The sequence below is a fragment of the Myodes glareolus genome, chromosome 6, assembly GCF_982192425.1.
Source record: "Myodes glareolus chromosome 6, mMyoGla1.1, whole genome shotgun sequence".
Taxonomy (NCBI): domain Eukaryota; kingdom Metazoa; phylum Chordata; class Mammalia; order Rodentia; family Cricetidae; genus Myodes; species Myodes glareolus.
In genome coordinates this window covers 57,388,038-57,400,267 of record NC_142031.1, presented here as the reverse complement: position 1 = coordinate 57,400,267, position 12,230 = coordinate 57,388,038, and the positions used below count along the sequence as shown (strand labels likewise).

At 48.7% G+C, this 12,230-nt stretch overlaps 1 protein-coding gene and 1 non-coding gene across 2 annotated transcripts; both read left to right on the top strand.

Moving 5' to 3' along the window:
• The first annotated feature begins 5,349 nt into the window (after positions 1–5,349).
• Odc1 (ornithine decarboxylase 1) lies at positions 5,350–11,838 on the top strand. The gene is made up of 11 exons (XM_048439765.3): positions 5,350–5,525; positions 7,585–7,685; positions 7,771–7,888; positions 8,129–8,302; positions 8,404–8,576; positions 8,736–8,870; positions 8,984–9,065; positions 9,225–9,308; positions 9,955–10,230; positions 10,311–10,525; positions 10,964–11,838. The coding sequence occupies exons 3-11, from the start codon at positions 7,787–7,789 to the stop codon at positions 11,106–11,108; spliced, it is 1,386 nt and encodes a 461-aa protein (XP_048295722.1). The 5' UTR covers positions 5,350–5,525; positions 7,585–7,685; positions 7,771–7,786; the 3' UTR covers positions 11,109–11,838.
• On the top strand, positions 6,524–6,657 carry LOC125404186 (small nucleolar RNA SNORA42/SNORA80 family). Its single transcript, XR_007233200.3, has one exon. It is a non-coding gene; the product is annotated as a small nucleolar RNA SNORA42/SNORA80 family (small nucleolar RNA).
• Positions 11,839–12,230: the final 392 nt, after the last annotated feature.

The following is a 12,230-nucleotide window of genomic DNA, read 5'->3' as shown; positions in this document are numbered from 1 at the left end:
ACCAACACTGACAGCCTGGGATGCCTGGGACCCACATGGTAGAAGAAGGGACCTCACTATTGCAGGTTGTCTTCTGGTCTACACGTGTGCACCATAACTTATGCATGTACACTCCCCACAACAACAATAATAAATAAAATTCAATTTGAGCTGGGCAGTTGTAGTACCCAGCACTCAAAGAGGCAGAGGCAAGAGGATATCTCTGAGTTCAAGGCCAGTCTGGGTTACGTAGTAAATGCTGAGACAGCTAAAGCTACATAAAAACAAACAAACAGCCGGGCGGTGGTAGCGCACGCCTTTAATCCCAGCATTTGGGAGGCAGAGGCAGGTGGATCTCTGTGAGTTCAAGGCCAGCCTGGTCTACAAGAGCTAATTCGAGGACAGGCTCCAAAGCTATACAGGGAAACCCTGTCTTGAAAAAAAAAAAAAGAAAGAAAAAAAGAAAAAACAAACAAAAAAATCCTATTTCAAAAAACAAAAAGAAAGAAAGAAAAGAAAAAAATAAATTTGAAAACAGAATGGACACTTCCTTGGGTTCATCTCTTTCTTCTTGGGGCCTGCTAGGGTCCTGGCGTAGAAGTACAGAGAAGTCGAGGTGGTGCTCAGAATCGCCGTGTCCAGTCATGCTCCTCTCCCCCTGCTCTGCTTGCACGCGCAGGCTTTCTCTTCCTAGCAGTCCCTCAAGGTGTTTTTGGCCATGACTTACCAGGAATGCATACTGACTCCGGGAAGAGGGCTAACCTTCCCGAAGCCTCCATTGTGCAAGGGCCATCCAGGCACTGTTCACTGCCACAGAAGGAAGGAGAAGCTTGCTAGCTCTGGGGCTTCCCAGAGGTGAGGCCCACAAGGGTGTGGCTCCAGCAAAACAAAAAAAAATGGAACAGGGGCAAAACCCAGCAGAGATGTTGTGCCTTGTGGGCATCACCAAGCACTTGGGAGGAGATAAAAGATGCCATTTTCTTTAATTATCAGAAGCTGAGCCTTCTATTGGTCCCGGCAGACCCTCAGAAACCTAGCAGTGTGTCCCTGCTATACTGGAGGAGCTCAACAGACGTGAGTGTGACCTAAAGATGAATGAATGCTCATCTTCTATGTCCTTGATTCCGGAGAACACACTGAATGGCGAAGGGATTCTCAGCAGCCAACGACTCACACAGAAACCCTGATGCCTTTTTAAGTCACGTCTAGTTTTGTTGCTAACACTTATTGTGTTCACATGTGTGCTTTTTACATGTGATTGCCGCAGCGCACCTGGAGGTTCTCTCCTCCATCATGTGGGTTTAGAGATTCAACTCAAGTGTAAGCTCAGGCTTGGTGATAAGCTCCTTTACCCGCGGGGCCATCATGGTGGCCATATTTGTGTGTGCCAGGGAGGGGGTTGTTTGTAGTTTTACTGTTTTGCTTTGCTTTTTAGACAAGGTCTCTTTGTAGCCAAGTATGGCCTTGAACTTATGCTTCTCTTGCCCACCTCCCAAATGCTGGGATTACAGACTCGCTACCACATCTGGTTTTAGAAATGCTGGGGATTGAACCCAGGGCTTCATGCATAACAGGTAAGCACTCTGTCACTGAGCTACAGTCCCAGCTAGTCCCAGTTATAACAGAACAATATACAGTGACTTCTCTGGGTCAGGTTGAGGGTTAGAAGCTGGACCTATAACGTCAGAAGCAAATTATGGTTCTGGCCTTAAAGTGGGGGGGATGGATGGACAGGAAGGATGAAGCAGGAAGTTGAAGGTACCCATCTTCGGGACAGTGTCTAGGTGATGGAGCAGACTCCGAAGAGTGAGTCCCAGTGACTCTGTGGACGACAAAGGCACTATTGAGGGGTTTTATATAGACAGTTGGTAGCCAGTTCTCAAACCTGCTGCCATGCCACTCTACATGAAAGGTGACGTGTCTTAATGCATACTTGGCCCACGTGTACTGGCACTCAGACCTAGCCCACTAACTGCCAAGGGTGTGGGATGCAAAGGATTGCCAGGTACCAATATGTCACTACAATGAATCTCAGGGCAAGGGTTACTTTATTGCCATGTCCGGTGGAGCCACAGACCTGATCCTAAGCTCTCCTGGGCTCCGGAAAGTCCTGTCCCCATTTCCACTACTGGGCTTGCTGTCTGGTCCTGTCCCAGGAAGCTCTACCAGGGCTGGGTGAGGTGGGGCCTTGATGCAACTTCACTCTTTATAATACAAATATTCCGAGACTTCCACACACGCATAGGTGTCTGATGCTTAGAAGAAATCCTTTGGAGAAGTGCCACCGTCTCTGGTGATGCCATCATTGCTCAGAGCAAGGAGGGACTCCCTGGAAGCTGCCTTCCCTGCCCTGGGCACATCATTTGGATTATCAGCAGAGGTGGCACACTTTCTGCCTTGGAGGGAGGGTTAGCTTTTTGGAGACGCTTAACACAATTCCAGGACAAGTCTAGCATTGGTGAGTCATAGCAATGGAACATGGTTTTTGGTCAAATACCCAGATGTGATTTGATTGCCAGGTGGTGGTGGTACACGCTTTTAATCTCAGCACCTGGGAGGCAGAAGCAGGTGGATCTCTGTGAGTTCAAGACCAACCTGGTCTACAGAGTGAGTTCCAGGACAGCCAAGGCTGTTACACAGAGAAACCCTATCTCGAAAAATCAAAAATCAGCAGATAAATAAAATAAAATAAAGTTAGGGTTTTTAGAACTTCAGTATGTGATGGGTCTGAGTTTCATTTAGCCCAATCACCCCCACTTACAGACACTGAGTTTCCACTCCCAAGGAGAGGAGTGAGAGCCAGGGCTTCCCATTAGAGTCCCCAAGAAAGTCAGAAGCAGACCCAAAATGTAGGGCAGTAACTCAGAACACTGCTACTCATTCTTCCATACCTCTGCGCCCAACCAAACACTTCTCACTCCATAGCAGGGTGACATCCAGGCATCAGGCACTGCACACTTTATAAGGTCCCATTACTTTATTTTGGGGGGCAATGGCATTTAGAGCCTCAAACCTGCCCCAAGGAGAAAGGGGGCAAACACTCTTGTGCTGAGCGGTAGCCTAGCCTGGTAGTCTGGCCTTTGTTGATTTTTCTCTGAAGGAAAATGGAAAGGGGAAGGGAGGAGCCGGATGAAAACACATTGACGAAAGCAATGGCTCTTGTTTGACTAAGAGTGGGTTTAGTCACCACGGGCCTGTCTTCTTGAATACAGGTTAGTAGTTGAGTCTTATGACTCAATATAGCTCCCTTCAGACCGGCTTTGGGGGCCTCTCCTAGCTGGAGCCTGTCCACCACCAGCCAGCAGGGCCAGTACCCCAGGAAGCGGCCCCTCCTTCCCTACCTTCTGTCCCCACCCTGACAGTCAGCTGTATCACGAGGAAGGCCTCACCCCACCCTCACCCCCAGGGGACAGCACAGCCAGCGTTTGGGTAGGAATTGGAATGTCTGGGTGGGTTGCAGGTTCTTGCCTACCACAGGCACAGGTTGTGATAGAGCGATTGTAGCTCATGTGGGATGGCATGGTCTCCTGCCTCCTGGATGAGGACCTGCTCTGCCCCTTCCAGGTAAGGTTTCCAAATTTAAAGCACAATGAGGATCTCCCAACACAGAGACAAAGATGTCTTACCTAGTGCTTCTCTGATGGGTGCCAACAGTTCATCTCATTCTTGGGGAAGAAAAGCATTGGGGCGGGGGGGGGGGTCCTACACCCTTCTCCTGCTCTTCTTGGCATCCAGTGACTGCTCCAGGATTATATAAAAATAAGATAGATCAAGGTGCCCAAGGAAAGAGTGTAGCACCCATCACAACTTTGTATGTACATCTCATATGACTCTTTGTGGCTCTAGTTTCTACAGAGCCACGCTTTAGGGAGAAATAGATCATTCTTTTAATCATTCATGCACTCATTGAGGAGATATTCACGGACTTTGTTCCAAGTCAGGCAGTGGGTACCGAAAGTTTTCTCCCAGGACTTTGTGGGTATAAAAGACCCTTGGGTCTATGAGACCAAGAAGGAAGAAGACTTGTACAAAATTCCATAGCAACTTGAGAGCAGAGATAGAGCGTGGATTTCCTCTGTATCTGTAGAAAAGCCAGTCGTGTTTTGTTTTTGTTTTTTTTTTCCAAAGGGGTGGGTGTCTTACTATGTTGATGCCCTTGGTTGATGGGAAACTCTTTGCAGACTGTTCCTTGTTTTTCAAGGGCAGGGGTTTCTCTGTGTATCAGCCCTAGAGGTTCCGGAACTCACTCTGTAGACCAGACTGGAATTGGAACTCAAGTAGAACCACCTGCCTCTGCCTCCCAAGCGCTGGAATTAAAGGCGTGCGCTACCACCGCTGCCCGTCTTAGGAGAGGGGTCTTAACGGAGAACAAACAAACCATTAACAACGTATACATAGTAACAATGTGGAGTACTATTTGTCTTTATGATACTCAATATGTAAGTAGCCAATCAGTTCTACTTGTTCCCTATCAATGTGACTTTGGGGGATACAAATCCATTGTTGAGACTTCCTAAAGCGTGTTGGTTGTAGCTAACCTGAAAGGCTACTGATTTAACTTCATCCAATAGAATACAAGGCGCAGTGGGTGGCTCAGAACCCCACAGCCTCTTAACTCGCCCCTAACACGCTTTTGGGTAGAGCTCTTGCTTAGATAGAAGGCATATTTTAGCACGCAACTGGTGCCTAACCTCTATGGAAGATGCCAACAGAACTGCTAGCGTGCTGAGCTCCATGTATAGGCATGCGGGATCGGGAAGCAGAATCAGTTTGCGCCGCGAGGTCTACGTGGGCTGCACCCAACTCACGGCCCATCCATCCACGAGCCCGCCTGTCCCGCTAGGGAATACCACGCGCAGAAGGCAAAACCGAGAAAGAATTTTGCTAGTCTTCCAGGCTTGGGTCCCGCCATGGGGAATCGGGGGTGAGACGGTGGAGTGAGAGCGGCCGACTAGGTGCGCCTGCGCATGCTCCGGCCAGCTCCCGCCCGCTGCCCAGAGGGCCCTGCGGCGCGCTGGCAGGCCGGACTCGTGGTGCGCGTGCGCGGGCCTGCCGCAGGGCGTGTCCGGCACGAGGCCGGACAGGGCGGGGCGCGCGGGCGGAGGTCTCCCACCCCATCACCCCCGGGGCGCGGGTGGGCGGGCACGCGCGGCGCTCCGCCCCACTGACGCGCGCGGCCCGCGCCTCCCGCCCCCAGGCACACCCGGTCCGGGGTTGGCCGCCGCGGAGCCTCCGGCCCCTCCCCCGCCCGCGCCTCCCGGCCGGAACCGATCGCGGCTGGTTTGAGCTGGTGCGTCTCCATGACGACGTGCTCAGCGTATAAGTAGCGGCGCGGCGCGTCGTCGGGCTTTGTCAGTCCCTGCAGCGGCCGCCGCCGTCCGCCCGCCCTCAGCCAGCAGCTCGGCTCCACCTCGGGCCGGCGTCTGCGGCGGGCTCGAAGAGGCGGCTGACGGGGCGGCGGCGAGCGGCCGGGCGCTCCTCTGAGTTCGGCGGCGGCGGCAGCGGCGTCTCCATGGGGCTGGCCGTGGGCGTCCGTGCGCTGTGAGGTGAGCGGGGCGCGGGAGGGCTGTGTGGCGCCACGTGTCGAGAGGCCCCGACTGCGGTCGCCGGCAAGGGGACACGTGGCCTGGGGCCGGTGACCTTGCTAGCCGCCGCCCGGAAGGCAGAGGCTCCCGGTCCTGGGCTGCTAGCCCTCGCGTCACCTGCGGAGCTCTCTCGGCATCAGCCGGGCTCGGCACTCCACCGGCCGACGCGATGGTGGAGGGCAAGCCCCGCGGCAGGTGCAGGGGAGCGCGGCCGCCCTGCAGTTAGTTCCCTGCCACTTTTAGTTTCGCTACGTGTACAGAGCAGAGTCGATGACCCGATGTAGAAGTTGCTAGACCTAAATTTAGTCCGGGAGTCACTGCTGATGGATGCCCGTCTGTGACTTGGAATTAGGACTCCTTGAATGACTTAGTGGTTTAGGAGAAGCCTAACTCCCGGCTGTCCGGCGTGCAGGTTTAGAAGCCCGGCTCAGAATCCTCAGTAACTGGTAAAGTGTGGGGAGGTGAGCCCGTCTGGGAGAGGACAAAGAATGCAGCGGTTTGTTTTATTCAAATCTAAGATAGAGCAGAATTTGACTGGTAGAATTCTTTTTGTTTTAATTGGCTTGTATCTCTACTAGAGTTACCTACCCTCTTGTGCTAATTGAGTCAATTACGATTTAGCTACGCCCAGTGCAAAAAGGTGTTAGGAACATTTTTCAGATTTTATGTATTTAATTATTCAGGAAAAAGCGTTTAAGAGATACAGAAAAGTAAAAGTAATTGGCATCTCAAAGAAAGATTTCCAGGTTTAAGCCTAAAGGGTGCCTGGAAAATACTTAAGACCGAAAATTACAGAGTTCCGTCCAGAGCCTATTCATCAGTTGTAAGTGGTATACGCATAGGCAGACATGAGTTGGCTGGCGCTGGTCTCTATACTTAAGAGTGGTTTAGGCAACTAATGATGTAGACAGTGCCAAAAAGTCTCATTAAATGGAGAGGCTTAAAGCGTGTTGTACCGTGCATGGATTTGGATTTATGGCAGGTTTGTCACCCTGGGCCTCTCATAGTGTCCCATGCTAGAGCAAACTGGCTCCTAACCATTGCCCAGCCTCTGTGCCTGTAGGCTGTTGGCACTGAAATGGGTCGTACAGTGGAAAAAAGAAGCCTTTACCTGGCCCCTGCCTGGTGTCAGTTTCATAAGACTGAGACAGAAACTTTTATTGTTCGGTGTGATGATCTTACTTATTGCTATTCATAAAGTTAGCCAAAAATCCTACCATATGGTTATTATCCATAACTAAGTGAAAGGCATTTGAGGACAGTTGGATTCACTGAAGTGCTCATTTGGTAGGCAATACAGACTCTATAGAATACTGATTTCTGATAACAATAACTATTACAGTATACTGTGAAGGGTTTTTTTTGTTTTGTTTTTGCTTTTTCGAAACAGGGTTTCTTTGTAGCTTTGGAGACTGTCCTAGCACTAGCTCTGTAGACCAGGCTGACCTTAAACTCACAGAGATCCACCTGCCTCTGCCTCCCTGAATGCTGGGATTAAAGGCGTGCACTACCACTGCCCCCCCCTTTTTTTAATGCCCGTATGGCATGGAAGTTTCCTTATGGAAATTGTTGGTGGATTATTCACTAAAAATCATTAAGTGTAACTTAGTCCAAGTGGAAAACTATGTTTACAGGACTGCATGTAATTACTGTAATGCCATTTGAAATTTCTGAAGAGCTGGAATGGCTTGAAAATAGAGCAGATAGGAACACATACTAACAATGACAGCTAGTGGTCTATGTTCAGATACACTTCTGAAACCCATATGCTGTTTGGAGAGGGCTAGGGATGGAGATATCCTATTTGTGTGGAACAGAGCCGTGGTGTCCATTGTGGAATCTGCAGGGTTTGGGGATTGTGTGGCTCACCTAGGCACTGGGATTCCCACCCATCCCACCAATGCTCTTCCTGTCCTGGGCGCTTCATTCCGCCTGCTTACTCTGGTATGCTGTTGCAGTGTCTAACCTTTAATGGTAAGATTCCAAGGGAGATACCAACGTCCTGTGTTTCTGTTCATAGGCTGCTTCCACCACTCTAAGCAGACAGAGCTCAGAGTTCCTGGATAGCTCGCCTGGTGAGGAGCTGGCAATAATTTAATTCCATCTCTAGTTTTTTTGTGTGTAAGTATTCAGTTTACCCTTGTGGGTTTCTGTTGAATCACTGCTAAGGCTGTGAGCGAATTCCCCCTCACTCGCTCTATTTCAGAGGCACATCGAGAACCATGAACAGCTTCAAGAAGGAAGAGTTTGACTGCCACATCCTCGATGAAGGATTTACAGCCAAGGACATTCTGGACCAAAAAATTAATGAAGTTTCTTCCTCTGTAAGTATGAGAAGCCCTTGTCCACAGCTAAGCTGAGTTACTAACACAGTGGGAGTGAGTGTGTCTTGATGTCTTGACAGAGACTCTAGATTTTAATTGGCTGTGGTTGTCCATCAGTGTGGTCATGCTGTGTCAGTGACCACTAACAAGATCGGATGAAGGAAGGAAGGAAAGGAAAAGGGTTTTCGGTGTCATACTGCAGAACTTCTCATGAGGTCCCCAAACCCACTCTCATTCCAGGATGACAAGGATGCTTTCTATGTCGCGGACCTGGGAGACATCCTGAAGAAACATCTAAGATGGCTAAAGGCTCTTCCCCGCGTCACTCCCTTTTATGCAGTCAAAAGTAATGACAGCAGAGCCATAGTGAACACCCTAGCTGCCGTCGGGACAGGTTTTGACTGTGCAAGCAAGGTAAGCCTGCTTTTTCCCCAGGGCAGACACCAGTTGTGTCTTGGGCAGTAAGCATTAATGGGCTAGGGTGGGGCACATGTGACAGTTCCCTTTTCTTCCAGACTGAAATCCAGTTGGTGCAGGGGCTTGGGGTGCCTCCAGAGAGGATTATCTATGCAAATCCGTGTAAACAAGTGTCTCAGATTAAGTATGCTGCCAGCAGTGGAGTCCAGATGATGACATTCGACAGTGAAATTGAGTTGATGAAGGTCGCCAGAGCACATCCAAAGGCAAAGTGAGTCCTGAGAGCAAACGCTGGCCACTCTGTCCTTGCACATCGTAGAACTGGGCTAAACCCTGGGTTAGTCAAACCACAGGGCAGCACCCATTCCTAGGACAGGGCTCTCTGGTGTGGACGGAATATTTAATACTTACTTGATGTACTTCTGTCTAGGTTGGTTTTGCGGATTGCCACCGATGATTCTAAAGCAGTTTGTCGCCTCAGTGTTAAGTTTGGTGCCACACTCAAAACCAGCAGACTCCTCTTGGAACGGGCAAAAGAACTAAATATTGATGTCATTGGTGTTAGGTGAGATCTCAGTGACATAGTTAGCGGCTGAGTCATTAGACAGTGCCAGTTTTCTGGGCCCTTCTCATTTTGAGAACTAGTGACAACCAGCATTCTCTTTCTTTTGATTTCAGCTTCCATGTGGGGAGTGGATGTACTGATCCTGAGACCTTTGTGCAAGCCCTGTCGGATGCCCGCTGTGTCTTTGATATGGGAGTGAGTACATGTGACTCAGTAGTGGAGGGGCTGTCAGGAATAACTACTCTTGAATCTAGAATTAGCCTTTTCTGTATAACAGATTTAAACCCATCTGCTGTGTGCATTTTTATTGTTATGAATCTGGCAGTCTGACTTCTGAATTTTTCTTGGTTCTAGACAGAAGTTGGTTTCAGCATGTATCTGCTTGATATTGGTGGTGGCTTTCCTGGATCTGAGGATACGAAGCTTAAATTTGAAGAGGTAATTTGCAGTATTAACCGTAGAGGCTCTTTTAGATATAGCAAGTTCCGTTTTGGTGTAGTATAGAACCTAAATGTTTACTGATACCAAAATGAGCCAAACAGACATGAAAGTAAATGTCCTGGCATTGTGTTTCCACTGACTTAATATTTTTGAGCCAGAATTTCATTTTGTAGTCAGGCTGGCCCTGAACTTGGAATCCTCCTGCCTCAGCTTGTGCCTTCATCCCTGACCCCTGTATATTTTAATAATGTTCAGCCTCTTAGGAAGTGAAGCCATTGTCTAGAGCTTGTGTTGCTGCTTGTAAAGTCATGTGAGGCAGAGTGGAAGGGTTTTTATCTTGTTGGCATACATTTCTAAACAGAATTATTTTGGCATGTGGCCCCTATTATTATTTTGTACTATTGTTTAATAAAACAGTATCCATAGTATAGTGTCTTGACATGATAGAGATGGGTCCTGAGCAGAGAATGGGAAATGAAGTAGTGTGCAGGCTGGTTTCCACGGAGATAAGATGTTAGTTACGTGATGACACACCTGCTGGTGCCAGCTCCCAGGCTCCTGTCCTTTAGCACTGTCCTTTAGCAATGTGATCTTTCTCCTCTGTGGACTGAGTAACGAGTGGCTACACCTTTCTCTGTCTTAGATCACCAGTGTGATCAACCCAGCTCTGGACAAGTATTTCCCCCCAGACTCTGGGGTGAGAGTCATAGCCGAGCCAGGCAGATACTATGTTGCATCAGCTTTCACACTGGCAGTCAATATCATTGCCAAAAAAATGGTATGGAAGGAACAGACCGGCTCTGACGATGAAGATGAGTCAAACGAGCAAACCTTCATGTATTATGTAAATGACGGCGTGTATGGATCATTTAACTGTATTCTGTATGATCATGCACATGTGAAGGCCCTGCTGCCGAAGGTAAGTTCTGAGCATGTTCTATAGCAGTGAGAATGTTGGGACAGGATTCGGGAATATTGAGGAGCACTGTCTTCATACAGAGACCCAAGCCAGATGAGAAGTATTACTCGTCCAGCATCTGGGGACCAACGTGTGATGGCCTTGATCGGATTGTTGAGCGCTGTAACCTGCCTGAAATGCATGTGGGTGATTGGATGCTCTTTGAGAACATGGGTGCATACACTGTTGCTGCTGCGTCTACTTTCAATGGATTCCAAAGGCCTTCTATCTACTATGTAATGTCGAGGCCAATGTGGTGAGTGCGATTGTGCATGCTTGTGTTTCAGCTATAGGCTGAGGGAGAAGGATCAGCCGAGGATTGACCTTGACTAACTTGAAGCTAGCCTGTCTCCCACCCAATAAGGCATCTTGAAATTGAGCTTGGTTCTTGTCTAATTGATAACAAGTTGTTTTACCTTGAGTTAAATACAGAAGGGAATTCTCTAATACTGATCTTCAGATCTTTCCTGGGAAAGTTCTTAGAACTAATAGCAACTAGATTTCTTTGCAACTAGAGCATTAATGTAACTAGAGTATTCAAGTTAGCTATATCACCCGTGATTTCCCTGTTAATGAAATGGTACATTAAATTGCTTCCTAGTATTGTAGTGACCCAGGGGTATGCTGTCAGGAGACCTTGGGAGGCTGCCCAACTTAGGGATTTGGATTTTATATGCCACTTTTCTGTTTTCAGGCAACTCATGAAGCAGATCCAGAGCCATGGCTTCCCACCAGAAGTGGAGGAGCAGGATGTTGGCACTCTGCCCATGTCTTGTGCCCAGGAGAGTGGGATGGACCGTCACCCAGCAACCTGTGCTTCTACTAGTATCAATGTGTAGATGCCATTCTTGTAGCTCTTACCTGCAAGTTTAGCTTGAATTAAGGGATTTGGGGGGACCATTTAACTTAATTACCGCTAGTTTTGGAATGTCTTTGTAAGAATAGGGTTGGCACGGATGCAGTGTGGAAGGCTAGGAGATGGGTCACACTTACCTGTGTTCCTATGGAAACTTTGAATATTTGTTTTATATGGATTTTTATCACTTTTCAGACATGATACTAACGTGTGCCCCTCAGCTGCTAAGCAAGCATTTGTAGCTTGTACATTTGGCAGAATGGGCCAAAAGCTAATGTTGTGACCCATTTTGGAAATAAACTGTCTTGAAATAATTGGGCATCAGGGAATGTTTGCAAGTGTCCCTTAAAGAAGGTACACACTTCCTGCACAGGCTGCTGTAGTCTCAGCACAGCAGAGAAGGAAAGGGTGGATGGGATGGGGCCACGCCCTCTACACACAGCGTCAGTCTGCTTAGCCAGCCCTGAGTGTGTGCACCTGGCTGTGAAGTCGGTGCCCAGAGCCTGTTGGTGAGGAATGTCATCCGTCTGGTGACCTGATGTCCTGACCACATCTCAGGCTCTTGGAACCGTGCCTGCAGAAACCCGGAATGTTCCTCAACCTTTGGCTTGGCCTGCATCACCACCTAGTAATGAGTTGGAAGTATCATACAGCACTTGGCAACCAACTTCCTGTAATAAATTCAACAGCAACTACTGTGTTGTAAATCTTTACCTTGACCATTGACCTTTTATAATCTTTACTCAATTTACACATTTCCTGTGGAGAAAGTGTGGCAGACTCTTAAACTCAGGAGAGACAGCCATTGCCTGGAATCCCAGCACTGGGGTCTTGACCAGTGTTTGCTACACAACAGACCCTACATCAAATAAGCAAAAAGTTAGATGTAGCCTGAAAGCTACAGCCCTGTGAGCATGTGGAGGGGGCAGCTGCCCACAGGGCTAAAGCCAGCTAGTTTGTGCTGCCTGTGCCCTTCTACGCAAGGAAGTGAATCCCAACTGTCAGCTGCCTTCAAGGTTTCCACTACACAGACATGGCCAAGCATCTCCTGCCCCAGGCTCAGGACCGTGTCTCTTTATTTGCTAAGTTGTGAACTTTCTTGGGA